We start from the raw sequence: 15,673 nt of genomic DNA, 5'->3' as shown, positions 1-15,673 counted from the left end.
AAAAATGGAGCCCTGGATTTCTTAATCCGGCCCTGAGCCTCACTGCTTGTTATTGTAAACTAAACAGACCCTAACTGCTTGTTACTGTAAACAGACCGTCACTGCTTGTTATTGTAAACAGACCGTCCCTGCTTGTTATTGTAAACAGACCCTAACTAACTTGTTACTGTAAACAGACCGTCACTGCTTGTTATTGTAAACAGACCCTAACTAAGTTGTTACTGTAAACAGACCGTCACTGCTTGTTACTGTAAACAGACCGTCACTGCTTGTTATTGTAAACAGACCGTCACCGCTTGTTATTGTAAACAGACCCTAACTAAGTTGTTACTGTAAACAGACCGTCACTGCTTGTTACTGTAAACAGACCGTCACTGCTTGTTACTGTAAACAGACCCTAACTAAGTTGTTACTGTAAACAGACCGTCACTGCTTGTTACTGTAAAAAGACCGTCACCGCTTGTTACTGTAAACAGAGTGAATGTTCCTTTTTGATAAACGGTATGTATTCTTCATCGGTTTTGTTTATTTCCTCTAAACTGAAGACTAAGGAGATGATTGTGGACTACAGGAAAAGGAGGACCGAGCACGCCCCCATTCTCATCAAAGGGGCTGTAGTGGAGCAGGTTGAGAGCTTCAAGTTCCTTGGTGTCCACATCACCAACAAACTATCATGGTCCAAATACAGTTGCACCATCGAGAGCATCCTAACTGGTTGCATCACTGCCTGGTATAGCAACTGCTCGGCCTCCGACCCCAAGGCACTACAGAGGGTAGTGCATACGGCCCAGTACATCACTGGGGCCAAGCTTCCAGGACCTCTATACCAGGCATTGTCAGAGGAAGGCCCTAAAAATTGTCAAAGACCCCAGTCATAGACGGTTCTCTCTCCTACCGCAGGGCAAGCGGTACCGGAGGCTTCTCAACCGTTTTTACCCCCAAACCATAAGACTCGGACTATCTGCATTGTGTGTCCCCCCCCCAACCCCTCTTTTACACTGCTGCTACTCTCTGTTTATCAAATATGCATAGTCACTTTAACTATACATTCATGTACAAACTACCTCAATTGGGCCAACTAACCGGTGTCTGTATATAGCCTAACTACTGTATATAGCCTCTACTGTATATAGCCTCACTACTGTATATAGCCTCTCTACTGTATATAGCCTCTCTACTGTATATAGCCTCTACTGTATATAGCCCCTCTACTGTATATAGCCTCTCTACTGTATATAGCCTCTCTACTGTATATAGCCTCTCTACTGTATATAGCCTCTCTACTGTATATAGCCCCTCTACTGTATATAGCCTCTCTACTGTATATAGCCTCTACTGTATATAGCCCCTCTACTGTATATAGCCTCCCTACTGTATGTAGCCCCTCTACTGTATATAGCCTCTCTATTGTATATAGCCTCTCTACTGTATATAGCATCTACTGTATATAGCCCCTCTACTGTATATAGCCCCTCTACTGTATATAGCCTCCCTACTGTATATAACCTTGCTACTGTATATAGCCTCTACTGTATATAGCCTCACTACTGTATATAGCCTCACTACTGTATATAGCCCCTCTACTGTATATAACCTCCCTACTGTTTATAACCTCGCTACTGTATATAGCCCCTCTACTGTATATAGCCTCCCTACTGTATATAACCTCGCTACTGTATATAGCCTCTACTGTATATAGCCTCACTACTGTATATAGCCTCACTACTGTATATAGCCCCTCTACTGTATATAACCTCCCTACTGTTTATAACCTCGCTACTGTATATAGCCTCTACTGTATATAGCCTCACTACTGTATATAGCCTCTCTACTGTATATAGCCCCTCTACTGTATATAGCCTCTACTGTATATAGCCTCACTACTGTATGTAGCCCCTCTACTGTATATAGCCCCTCTACTGTTATAGCCTCTCTACTGTATATAGCCTCTCTACTGTATATAGCCCCTCTACTGTATAGAGCCTCTCTACTGTATATAGCCCCTCTACTGTATAGAGCCTCTCTACTGTATATAGCCCCTCTACTGTATATAGCCTCTACTGTATATAGCCTCGCTACTTTTATAGCCTCGCTACTTTTATAGCCTTGCTACTTTTATAGCCTCTACTGTATACAGCCTCTCTACTGTATATAGCCCCTCTACTGTATATAGCCCCTCTACTGTATATAGCCTCTACTGTATATAGCCTCACTACTGTATGTAGCCCCTCTACTGTATATAGCCCCTCTACTGTTATAGCCTCTCTACTGTATATAGCCCCTCTACTGTTATAGCCTCTCTACTGTATATAGCCTCTCTACTGTATATAGCCCCTCTACTGTATAGAGCCTCTCTACTGTATATAGCCCCTCTACTGTATATAGCCTCTACTGTATATAGCCTCGCTACTTTTATAGCCTCCCTACTGTTTATAACCTCGCTACTGTATATAGCCTCTACTGTATATAGCCTCACTACTGTATATAGCCTCTCTACTGTATATAGCCCCTCTACTGTATATAGCCTCTACTGTATGTAGCCTCACTACTGTATGTAGCCCCTCTACTGTATATAGCCCCTCTACTGTTATAGCCCCTCTACTGTATATAGCCCCTCTACTGTTATAGCCTCTCTACTGTATATAGCCTCTCTACTGTATATAGCCCCTCTACTGTATAGAGCCTCTCTACTGTATATAGCCCCTCTACTGTATAGAGCCTCTCTACTGTATATAGCCCCTCTACTGTATATAGCCTCTACTGTATATAGCCTCGCTACTTTTATAGCCTCGCTACTTTTATAGCCTTGCTACTTTTATAGCCTCTACTGTATACAGCCTCTCTACTGTATATAGCCCCTCTACTGTATATAGCCTCTACTGTATATAGCCTCGCTACTTTTATAGCCTCGCTACTTTTATAGCCTTGCTACTTTTATAGCCTCTACTGTATATAGCCTCTCTACTGTATATAGCCCCTCTACTGTATATAGCCTCTCTACTGTATATAGCCTCTACTGTATATAGCCCCTCTACTGTATATAGCCTCCCTACTGTATGTAGCCCCTCTACTGTATATAGCCTCTCTACTGTATATAGCCTCTCTACTGTATATAGCCTCTACTGTATATAGCCCCTCTACTGTATATAGCCCCTCTACTGTATATAGCCTCCCTACTGTATATAACCTTGCTACTGTATATAGCCTCTACTGTATATAGCCTCACTACTGTATATAGCCTCACTACTGTATATAGCCCCTCTACTGTATATAACCTCCCTACTGTTTATAACCTCGCTACTGTATATAGCCCCTCTACTGTATATAGCCTCCCTACTGTATATAACCTCGCTACTGTATATAGCCTCTACTGTATATAGCCTCACTACTGTATATAGCCTCACTACTGTATATAGCCCCTCTACTGTATGTAGCCTCTCTACTGTATATAACCTCGCTACTGTATATAGCCTAACTACTGTATATAGCCTCTACTGTATATAGCCTCACTACTGTATATAGCCTCTCTACTGTATATAGCCCCTCTACTGTATATAGCCTCTACTGTATATAGCCTCACTACTGTATGTAGCCCCTCTACTGTATATAGCCCCTCTACTGTATATAGCCCCTCTACTGTATATAGCCTCTCTACTGTATATAGCCTCTACTGTATATAGCCCCTCTACTGTATATAGCCTCCCTACTGTATGTAGCCCCTCTACTGTATATAGCCTCTCTACTGTATATAGCCTCTCTACTGTATATAGCCTCTACTGTATATAGCCTCTCTACTGTATATAGCCCCTCTACTGTATATAGCCTCTCTACTGTATATAGCCTCTACTGTATATAGCCCCTCTACTGTATATAGCCTCCCTACTGTATGTAGCCCCTCTACTGTATATAGCCCCTCTACTGTATATAGCCTCTCTACTGTATATAACCTCGCTACTGTATATAGCCTAACTACTGTATACAGCCTCTCTACTGTATATAGCCCCTCTACTGTATATAGCCCCTCTACTGTATATAGCCTCTCACCGTATATAGCCCCTCTACTGTATATAGCCTCTCTACTGTATATAACCTCGCTACTGTATATAGCCTAACTACTGTATACAGCCTCTCTACTGTATATAGCCCCTCTACTGTATATAGCCCCTCTACTGTATATAGCCTCTCACCGTATATAGCCCCTCTACTGTATATAGCCTCTCACCTGTTGTATTCAGCATTTCACTGTAAAGTCTACTACACCTGTTGTATTCAGCATTTCACTGTGAGGTCTACTACACCTGTTGTATTCAGCATTTCACTGTTAGGTCTACTACACCTGTTGTATTCAGCATTTCACTGTAAAGTCTACTACACCTGTTGTATTCAGCATTTCACTGTAAGGTCTACTACACCTGTTGTATTCAGCATTTCACTGTAAGGTCTACTACACTTGTTGTATTCAGCATTTCACTGTGAGGTCTACTACACCTGTTGTATTCAGCATTTCACTGTGAGGTCTACTACACCTGTTGTATTCAGCATTTCACTGTAAGGTCTACTACACCTGTTGTATTCAGCATTTTACTGTAAGGTCTACTACACCTGTTGTATTCAGCATTTCACTGTGAGGTCTACTACACCTGTTGTATTCAGCATTTCACTGTGAGGTCTACTACACCTGTTGTATTCAGCATTTCACTGTAAGGTCTACTACACCTGTTGTATTCAGCATTTCACTGTGAGGTCTACTACACCTGTTGTATTCAGCACGTGACAAATAAACGTTGATTTGATTTATATGACTCGTCCAGTAGTCCAACAGAACAGGCCCCGTTTAGAAGTCCAGACAGTTGTAGTCCAACAGAACCGGCCCTGTTTAGAAGTCCAGACAGTTGTAGTCCAACAGAACCGGCCCTGTTTAGAAGTCCAGACAGTTGTAGTACAACAGAACAGGCCCTGTTTAGAAGTCCAGACAGTTTTAGAGGAAGCGTACAAATTGCATCTAATTTTCGTTTCAGTATCTGCCAGTGGGACTGAAGAATAAGATAACTGTGATCGTTACAAACATTTTTTATTTTATACCTGAGCTGTCAGTTTTTTAATCTTGTTTTTCTTAATACTATTAGCTGGTAGTCAAATCTGACACACGCCAAACTGCAGATAGGTGGCGGCAACGTATCAGGAAGTGACAAAAATCCATGTTGATTTTAAGGTCAAAAGAAAATACAGATGGCATTGGAAAGGTCAATCACAGCACAGATTTAATCTACATAAATGTAACTTCCCTCATTTCAGGCCATGTTGGACACGGCCCAACAAACCTATGTAGGTTGTGCTTCTAACATGACAATGGGACTGTTTCAGGTCATTTCCATGTTGGACACGGCCCAACAAACCTATGTAGGTTGTGCTTCAAACATGACAATGGGACTGTTTCAGGTCATTTCCATGTTGGACACGGCCCAACAAACCTATGTAGGTTGTGCTTCTAACATGACAATGGGACTGTTTCAGGTCATTTCCATGTTGGACACGGCCCAACAAACCTATGTAGGTTGTGCTTCTAACATGACAATGGGACTGTTTCAGGTCATTTCCATGTTGGACACGGCCCAACAAACCTATGTAGGTTGTGCTTCTAACATGACAATGGGACTGTTTCAGGTCATTTCCATGTTGGACACGGCCCAACAAACCTATGTAGGTTGTGCTTCTAACATGACAATGGGACTGTTTCAGGTCATTTCCATGTTGGACACGGCCCAACAAACCTATGTAGGTTGTGCTTCTAACATGACAATGGGACTGTTTCAGGTCATTTCCATGTTGGACACGGCCCAACAAACCTATGTAGGTTGTGCTTCTAACATGACAATGGGACTGTTTCAGGTCATTTCCATGTTGGACACGGCCCAACAAACCTATGTAGGTTGTGCTTCTAACATGACAATGGGACTGTTTCAGGTCATTTCCATGTTGGACACGGCCCAACAAACCTATGTAGGTTGTGCTTCTAACATGACAATGGGACTGTTTCAGGTCATTTCCATGTTGGACACGGCCCAACAAACCTATGTAGGTTGTGCTTCTAACATGACAATGGGACTGTTTCAGGTCATTTCCATGTTGGACACGGCCCAACAAACCTATGTAGGTTGTGCTTCTAACATGACAATGGGACTGTTTCAGGTCATTTCCATGTTGGACACGGCCCAACAAACCTATGTAGGTTGTGCTTCAAACATGACAATGGGACTGTTTCAGGTCATTTCCATGTTGGACACGGCCCAACAAACCTATGTAGGTTGTGCTTCAAACATGACAATGGGACTGTTTCAGGTCATTTCCATGTTGGACACGGCCCAACAAACCTATGTAGGTTGTGCTTCTAACATGACAATGGGACTGTTTCAGGTCATTTCCATGTTGGACACGACCCAACAAACCTATGTAGGTTGTGCTTCTAACATGACAATGGGACTGTTTCAGGTCATTTCCATGTTGGACACGACCCAACAAACCTATGTAGGTTGTGCTTCTAACATGACAATGGGACTGTTTCAGGTCATTTCCATGTTGGACACGGCACAACAAACCTATGTAGGTTGTGCTTCTAACATGACAATGGGACTGTTTCAGGTCATTTCCATGTTGGACACGGCCCAACAAACCTATGTAGGTTGTGCTTCAAACATGACAATGGGACTGTTTCAGGTCATTTCCATGTTGGACACGGCCCAACAAACCTATGTAGGTTGTGCTTCTAACATGACAATGGGACTGTTTCAGGTCATTTCCATGTTGGACACGGCCCAACAAACCTATGTAGGTTGTGCTTCTAACATGACAATGGGACTGTTTCAGGTCATTTCCATGTTGGACACGACCCAACAAACCTATGTAGGTTGTGCTTCTAACATGACAATGGGACTGTTTCAGGTCATTTCCATGTTGGACACGGCCCAACAAACCTATGTAGGTTGTGCTTCTAACATGACAATGGGACTGTTTCAGGTCATTTCCATGTTGGACACGGCCCAACAAACCTATGTAGGTTGTGCTTCTAACATGACAATGGGACTGTTTCAGGTCATTTCCATGTTGGACACGGCCCAACAAACCTATGTAGGTTGTGCTTCTAACATGACAATGGGACTGTTTCAGGTCATTTCCATGTTGGACACGGCCCAACAAACCTATGTAGGTTGTGCTTCTAACATGACAATGGGACTGTTTCAGGTCATTTCCATGTTGGACACGACCCAACAAACCTATGTAGGTTGTGCTTCTAACATGACAATGGGACTGTTTCAGGTCATTTCCATGTTGGACACGACCCAACAAACCTATGTAGGTTGTGCTTCTAACATGACAATGGGACTGTTTCAGGTCATTTCCATGTTGGACACGGCCCAACAAACCTATGTAGGTTGTGCTTCTAACATGACAATGGGACTGTTTCAGGTCATTTCCATGTTGGACACGGCCCAACAAACCTATGTAGGTTGTGCTTCTAACATGACAATGGGACTGTTTCAGGTCATTTCCATGTTGGACACGGCCCAACAAACCTATGTAGGTTGTGCTTCTAACATGACAATGGGACTGTTTCAGGTCATTTCCATGTTGGACACGGCCCAACAAACCTATGTAGGTTGTGCTTCTAACATGACAATGGGACTGTTTCAGGTCATTTCCATGTTGGACACGGCCCAACAAACCTATGTAGGTTGTGCTTCTAACATGACAATGGGACTGTTTCAGGTCATTTCCATGTTGGACACGGCCCAACAAACCTATGTAGGTTGTGCTTCTAACATGACAATGGGACTGTTTCAGGTCATTTCCATGTTGGACACGGCCCAACAAACCTATGTAGGTTGGTCTTCAAACATGACAATGGGACTGTTTCAGGTCATTTCCATGTTGGACACGGCCCAACAAACCTATGTAGGTTGTGCTTCAAACATGACAATGGGACTGTTTCAGGTCATTTCCATGTTGGACACGGCCCAACAAACCTATGTAGGTTGTGCTTCTAACATGACAATGGGACTGTTTCAGGTCATTTCCATGTTGGACACGGCCCAACAAACCTATGTAGGTTGTGCTTCTAACATGACAATGGGACTGTTTCAGGTCATTTCCATGTTGGACACGGCCCAACAAACCTATGTAGGTTGTGCTTCTAACATGACAATGGGACTGTGTCAGGTCATTTCCATGTTGGACACGGCCCAACAAACCTATGTAGGTTGTGCTTCTAACATGACAATGGGACTGTTTCAGGTCATTTCCATGTTGGACACGGCCCAACAAACCTATGTAGGTTGTGCTTCTAACATGACAATGGGACTGTTTCAGGTCATTTCCATGTTGGACACGACCCAACAAACCTATGTAGGTTGTGCTTCTAACATGACAATGGGACTGTTTCAGGTCATTTCCATGTTGGACACGGCCCAACAAACCTATGTAGGTTGTGCTTCTAACATGACAATGGGACTGTTTCAGGTCATTTCCATGTTGGACACGGCCCAACAAACCTATGTAGGTTGTGCTTCTAACATGACAATGGGACTGTTTCAGGTCATTTCCATGTTGGACACGGCCCAACAAACCTATGTAGGTTGTGCTTCTAACATGACAATGGGACTGTTTCAGGTCATTTCCATGTTGGACACGGCCCAACAAACCTATGTAGGTTGTGCTTCTAACATGACAATGGGACTGTTTCAGGTCATTTCCATGTTGGACACGGCCCAACAAACCTATGTAGGTTGTGCTTCAAACATGACAATGGGACTGTTTCAGGTCATTTCCATGTTGGACACGGCCCAACAAACCTATGTAGGTTGTGCTTCTAACATGACAATGGGACTGTTTCAGGTCATTTCCATGTTGGACACGGCCCAACAAACCTATGTAGGTTGTGCTTCTAACATGACAATGGGACTGTTTCAGGTCATTTCCATGTTGGACACGGCCCAACAAACCTATGTAGGTTGTGCTTCTAACATGACAATGGGACTGTTTCAGGTCATTTCCATGTTGGACACGGCCCAACAAACCTATGTAGGTTGTGCTTCTAACATGACAATGGGACTGTTTCAGGTCATTTCCATGTTGGACACGGCCCAACAAACCTATGTAGGTTGTGCTTCTAACATGACAATGGGACTGTTTCAGGTCATTTCCATGTTGGACACGGCCCAACAAACCTATGTAGGTTGTGCTTCTAACATGACAATGGGACTGTTTCAGGTCATTTCCATGTTGGACACGGCCCAACAAACCTATGTAGGTTGTGCTTCTAACATGACAATGGGACTGTTTCAGGTCATTTCCATGTTGGACACGGCCCAACAAACCTATGTAGGTTGTGCTTCTAACATGACAATGGGACTGTTTCAGGTCATTTCCATGTTGGACACGGCCCAACAAACCTATGTAGGTTGTGCTTCTAACATGACAATGGGACTGTTTCAGGTCATTTCCATGTTGGACACGGCCCAACAAACCTATGTAGGTTGTGCTTCTAACATGACAATGGGACTGTTTCAGGTCATTTCCATGTTGGACACGGCACAACAAACCTATGTAGGTTGTGCTTCTAACATGACAATGGGACTGTTTCAGGTCATTTCCATGTTGGACACGGCCCAACAAACCTATGTAGGTTGTGCTTCTAACATGACAATGGGACTGTTTCAGGTCATTTCCATGTTGGACACGACCCAACAAACCTATGTAGGTTGTGCTTCTAACATGACAATGGGACTGTTTCAGGTCATTTCCATGTTGGACACGGCCCAACAAACCTATGTAGGTTGTGCTTCTAACATGACAATGGGACTGTTTCAGGTCATTTCCATGTTGGACACGGCCCAACAAACCTATGTAGGTTGTGCTTCTAACATGACAATGGGACTGTTTCAGGTCATTTCCATGTTGGACACGGCCCAACAAACCTATGTAGGTTGTGCTTCTAACATGACAATGGGACTGTTTCAGGTCATTTCCATGTTGGACACGGCCCAACAAACCTATGTAGGTTGTGCTTCTAACATGACAATGGGACTGTTTCAGGTCATTTCCATGTTGGACACGGCCCAACAAACCTATGTAGGTTGTGCTTCTAACATGACAATGGGACTGTTTCAGGTCATTTCCATATTGGACACGGCCCAACAAACCTATGTAGGTTGTGCTTCAAACATGACAATGGGACTGTTTCAGGTCATTTCCATGTTGGACACGGCCCAACAAACCTATGTAGGTTGTGCTTCTAACATGACAATGGGACTGTTTCAGGTCATTTCCATGTTGGACACGGCCCAACAAACCTATGTATCTAGCAGGCTGATAGGCTGATTGTTCTAATTAAGATGCTGATAGGCTGATTGTTCTAATGAAGATGCTGATAGGCTGATTGTTCTAATGAAGATGCTGATAGGCTGATTGTTCTAATGAAGATGCTGATAGGCTGATTGTTCTAATGAAGATGCTGATAGGCTGATTGTTCTAATTAAGATGCTGATAGGCTGATTGTTCTAATTAAGATGCTGATAGGCTGATTGTTCTAATTAAGATGCTGATAGGCTGATTGTTCTAATTAAGATGCTGATAGGCTGATTGTTCTAATTAAGATGCTGATAGGCTGATTGTTCTAATGAAGATGCTGATAGGCTGATTGTTCTAATGAAGATGCTGATAGGCTGATTGTTCTAATGAAGATGCTGATAGGCTGATTGTTCTAATTAAGATGCTGATAGGCTGATTGTTCTAATTAAGATGCTGATAGGCTGATTGTTCTAATTAAGATGCTGATAGGCTGATTGTTCTAATTAAGATGCTGATAGGCTGATTGTTCTAATTAAGATGCTGATAGGCTGATTGTTCTAATGAAGATGCTGATAGGCTGATTGTTCTAATTAAGATGCTGATAGGCTGATTGTTCTAATTAAGATGCTGATAGGCTGATTGTTCTAATTAAGATGCTGATAGGCTGATTGTTCTAATGAAGATGCTGATAGGCTGATTGTTCTAATTAAGATGCTGATAGGCTGATTGTTCTAATGAAGATGCTGATAGGCTGATTGTTCTAATTAAGACGCTGATAGGCTGATTGTTCTAATTAAGACGCTGATAGGCTGATTGTTCTAATTAAGACGCTGATAGGCTGATTGTTCTAATTAAGATGCTGATCCTCTAACCACTAGGCTACCTGCCTCCTCTAACCACTAGGCTACCTGCCTCCTCTAACCACTAGGTTACCTGCCTCCTCTACCCACTAGGCTACCTGCCTCCTCTAACCACTAGGTTACCTGCCTCCTCTAACCACTAGGCTACCTGCCTCCTCTAACCACTAGGTTACCTGCCTCCTCTACCCACTAGGCTACCTGCCTCCTCTAACCACTAGGTTACCTTCCTCCTCTAACCACTAGGCTACCTGCCTCCTCTAACCACTAGGCTACCTGCCTCCTCTAACCACTAGGCTACCTGCCTCCTCTAACCACTAGGCTACCTGCCTCCTCTAACCACTAGGTTACCTTCCTCCTCTAACCACTAGGCTACCTGCCTCCTCTAACCACTAGGCTACCTGCCTCCTCTAACCACTAGGCTACCTGCCTCCTCTAACCACTAGGCTACCTGCCTCCTCTAACCACTAGACTACCTGTCTCCTCTAACCACTAGACTACCTGCCTCCTCTACCCACTAGGCTACCTGCCTCCTCTACCCACTAGGCTACCTGCCTCCTCTACCCACTAGGCTACCTGCCTCCTCTACCCACTAGGCTACCTGCCTCCTCTACCCACTAGACTACCTGCCTCCCCTAACCACTAGGCTACCTGCCTCCTCTAACCACTAGGCTACCTGCCTCCTCTAACCACTAGGCTACCTGCCTCCTCTAACCACTAGGCTACCTGCCTCCTCTACCCACTAGGCTACCTGCCTCCTCTACCCACTAGGCTAGGGGGGCGGGACTTTGGACACCCACCTGCCTCCTCTACCCACTAGGCTAGGGGGGCGGGACTTTGGACACCCACCTGTCTCCTCTAACCACTAGGCTAGGGGGGCGGGACTTTGGACACCCACCTGTCTCCTCTAACCACTAGGCTAGGGGGGCGGGACTTTGGACACCCACCTGTCTCAATCAATGAGAGAAGATTTTAAATAGACCAAAATGGTGGCATACACATTGTTGGATAACTGCATTTTTCACGCATCATGTTCAACACCATGTATAAGTGACTTAGTTGAGCTTCACAATTATTTTGAAATACTTTTCAATGTTTTGAACGTGAGGCGCGAAAAAATGCTAATATCGGTACCAGGACTTGAATGGGATTTGCGTCCAGAAATGCTAAAACGTTAGCATTTGTAAACCGTGCCAGGGAAACTAAACCACAGCATGGATTGCTGTCCTACCTCCATAGACTGTTTACAGGGTGAGGGTTTGAGTGAACTATCCCTTAAATCATCTACTTACAATACCTTATTCCTCTAAATATAAACTATTCTCATAGGCTACACATTGACCACAAAATCAAGACATTTAAAATAATAATAATAATAATTTTAATCTGTGAAATTGTACAGGTAGCCTACAAACCGTTTACAGCATTAAAAAGCATTTGTAAAAAAATTGCATGATTTTTATCCAAAATAGATTTAATTTTTTGGAGAAAAAAAATATATGTTTTTGCAAGTTATGTATACTGCAGTAGCTTGCATAATTCCACTGCTACACACATGCATATTCTATCCTATTTCTAAATGCAATGTCTGTCAGTCTTACTGTGCCACAAATATATGCATGATTGTCACTGGTTGGCTGTGAATGCAGTATAAATTCATCAGGTCAAACGTGTTCTTTCTTCAACTGAAGCCAGTAGCGTTCGTTATATGATGTCGTCGTAGCTCTATAGTGTGAATAGGCTCATTCATTGTATACAATTGTTACAGGATCACCTCTGTAAATGAAAAACACTTTCTTACAAACACCCAGGGGCTCTACATGATTCAGAATTTGACCTACATGCCGGTAACGATACGTTAGGAACGATCCGTTTTCAGATGATCATTGCACAATATAGTGTCCGTATGAGCTTGTTTTCGTAACAACAACCCTGGGATCTGGGAAGCCACAATGGCTTTTTATTGGCTCCCGAAAGGATTCTGATCGTCCAGTTCGGGAGGGGGAGGGGCTGCACGAGCCACGGACCCCCATATTGAACTCATCATATGTCTTATTCCATGCGTTATGTTCTGATCCCAAATGGCACCCTACTCCCTTAATAGTGCACTACTATATGGGCCCTGGCCAAAAGTAGTGCACTAAATAGGGCGTAGGGTGCCATTTGGGACACAGTCTATTATATTATCATTCCCTGGTTGCTGGTACTCGGTCTGTCATTGATGTTCATACTGTCGTTTCTCCCTCGTTGCTGGTACTCAGTCTCTTATAGAACCTGCGCCATGACTGCAGTGTTTTGCCTGACCATATCCAAAACCCGGAGGTGATGCCGACAATCAAAGTCATCAAATACTTAATCATGAAGACAGTAAAGTCTGGCGTCATGAGCGCAAAATTGTTTGGTGGACAAGGCACAGCAAACCTTTTACAGATCTGTGTATGCCAAGTTTTCTCCCACTGTTCACGGAACGCCTGCTCGTAGAAGTAACAGGCTATGATGATCGTGGCAGGAACGGTGTAGAGGACACTGAACACTCCGATCCGAACCATAAGCTTCTCCAGCTTCTCCGTCTTGGTTCCGTCGTGTTTCATGATAGTTCTGATCCGGAACAGAGAGACAAATCCCGCGAGAAGGAACGACGTCCCTATAAACAAGTAGACAAAAAGAGGTGCCAGAACAAAACCACGCAAGGAATCCACACTGTTGATGCCCACATAACACACCCCTGTGAGTAGATCTCCATCCACCTGTCCCATGGCCAGGATGGTAATCGTTTTAACAGCGGGTACAGCCCAGGCAGCGAGGTGGAAATACGGAGAGTTGGCCTCAATGGCTTCATGCCCCCACTTCATACCGGCAGAGAGGAACCATGTGAAGGACAGAATCACCCACCATATAGAGCTGGCCATGCCGAAGAAATACAGAATCATAAAGAGAATTGTACAGCCCTCCTTCTTAGTTCCCTGAGCTACAGTCTTATAACCAGTATCCTTGAATTTATCAACACACACCACTTTCTCCTCTAAGATGAACCCGGTGGCGTAGGCAGTGGCCACCATGAAGTAACAGCCGGAGAGGAAGATGATAGGCCTCTCCGGGTAGCAGAACCGTCGCATGTCCACTAGATAGGTCAGCACTGTGAACAGGGTGCTCACACAGCACAGAATGGACCAGATCCCGACCCAGAGCCGGCCAAACTTCACCTCCTCCTCCCGAAAATACATCAACCCGTTGGGCTTGGTGGGCTCGCAAGGCGCGCCGCAGTCCTTAACCCCCATAAAGTAGTAGTTCAGATAGTTGGGCACCTGCAGTTGTAGCGGGCAGGAGAACTCCTGTTGCTGGCTCGGTCGACCCATATTGGGGGGTAGAGTGATGAGCTCAGGAAGGTAGGGTGTTGGGTACGAGGTGGGGCTACCGGTGTCCGAGGTGTTTTGACCCACACAGATCTCTCCCGCTCCGTGGACGGGGAAGTTCTCACAGCGGAGCCTCTCCGGCCACTGGAAACCGAACTTATTCATCAGGGCCTCGCAGCCTTGTCTCGCCCGCTCACACAGAGACCTGCACGGCGGGATAGCCTGCTCGAGCACCGTACAGACCGGCGCGTACATAGAACACAGGAAGAACTTCAGGTCCATGGAACACTGGACCTTGACGAGCGGGTAGAACTGGTGCACCTCAAGCCCGGCGTCTTCCTGGTTCGTGTGACCGAGGAGATTCGGCATGATGGTCTGGTTATATGCGATGTCCGTACAGAGGGGTATGGAGATGGGCTGGCAGAAGCCGTGTTCGGGTATAGAGATGCCCTTCTCACCGTGGGACTGGCCTGAACACAACGGGAAAAGCGCACACAAGATCACCAGCGCACAACGCGCCGTACCTGCCCAATGAGCCGATTCCACCATAGTTAAAATAAAAAACATTGAATAAAATCCTAAATGTAAAAAATTTTCCTTTTCAAAAACTCGAGTTTCATATATACCAGAAAAATGATCTCTTACATATAAAACGGGTTTCGCTTTTCTGTCTCGAGCCTAAACTGCTTGTACAAGTTCACAAAACCGTGCGCATGGTCTCCGTATTCTCATGACTTCTTGGTTTTAGGTCTTTGTAATTAGCTGATGGAAAAAGGTACTCATTTGAGTTAGAAAAATGTACTCCTTTGCGTTTCCTTCTCGGGATCAGCAGCTTAAAAAGTAATTCACTGTCTCCTTAGTTAAAATGAAGGTTCCACAGCGCGCATCTCCTCGCTTGTGTTGGAGATCGTTACGCATGTAAATGTATTAAATATTGTTAAATTAAAGTTGCAGTTTTCTTATCGTGCACACTGTCCATAGCGGTGCCTTGCTGGACACTACAAAGTTGGAGCTGTGGCACACAAAAGAGCACACGATGATGTGACGTCGGTTTCTAGTTACCCCTCATTCACAAGCCACAATGTAAGGGCGGGGCGCCTGAAAACCATGGGGTCTCCC

At 44.4% G+C, this 15,673-nt stretch overlaps 1 protein-coding gene across 1 annotated transcript; it reads right to left on the bottom strand.

The window, feature by feature from the left end:
• Positions 1–13,397: 13,397 nt before the first annotated feature.
• On the bottom strand, positions 13,398–15,103 carry LOC139380372 (frizzled class receptor 7a). The gene has a single exon (XM_071122991.1). The coding sequence runs from the start codon at positions 15,101–15,103 to the stop codon at positions 13,427–13,429; it is 1,677 nt and encodes a 558-aa protein (XP_070979092.1). The 3' UTR covers positions 13,398–13,426.
• Between the last annotated feature and the right edge of the window lie 570 nt (positions 15,104–15,673).

The sequence above is a fragment of the Oncorhynchus clarkii genome, chromosome 22 (genome assembly GCF_045791955.1).
Source record: "Oncorhynchus clarkii lewisi isolate Uvic-CL-2024 chromosome 22, UVic_Ocla_1.0, whole genome shotgun sequence".
In the NCBI taxonomy this organism is placed as follows: domain Eukaryota; kingdom Metazoa; phylum Chordata; class Actinopteri; order Salmoniformes; family Salmonidae; genus Oncorhynchus; species Oncorhynchus clarkii.
The sequence above is the reverse complement of the archived record's forward strand: the minus strand, read 5'-3'. Positions and strand labels throughout refer to the sequence as shown.

Bases quoted from the DNA above. Each gene is read 5' to 3' on its own strand.
- LOC139380372 (XM_071122991.1), bottom strand. From the start codon at position 15,103: ATGGTGGAATCGGCTCATTGGGCAGGTACGGCGCGTTGTGCGCTGGTG.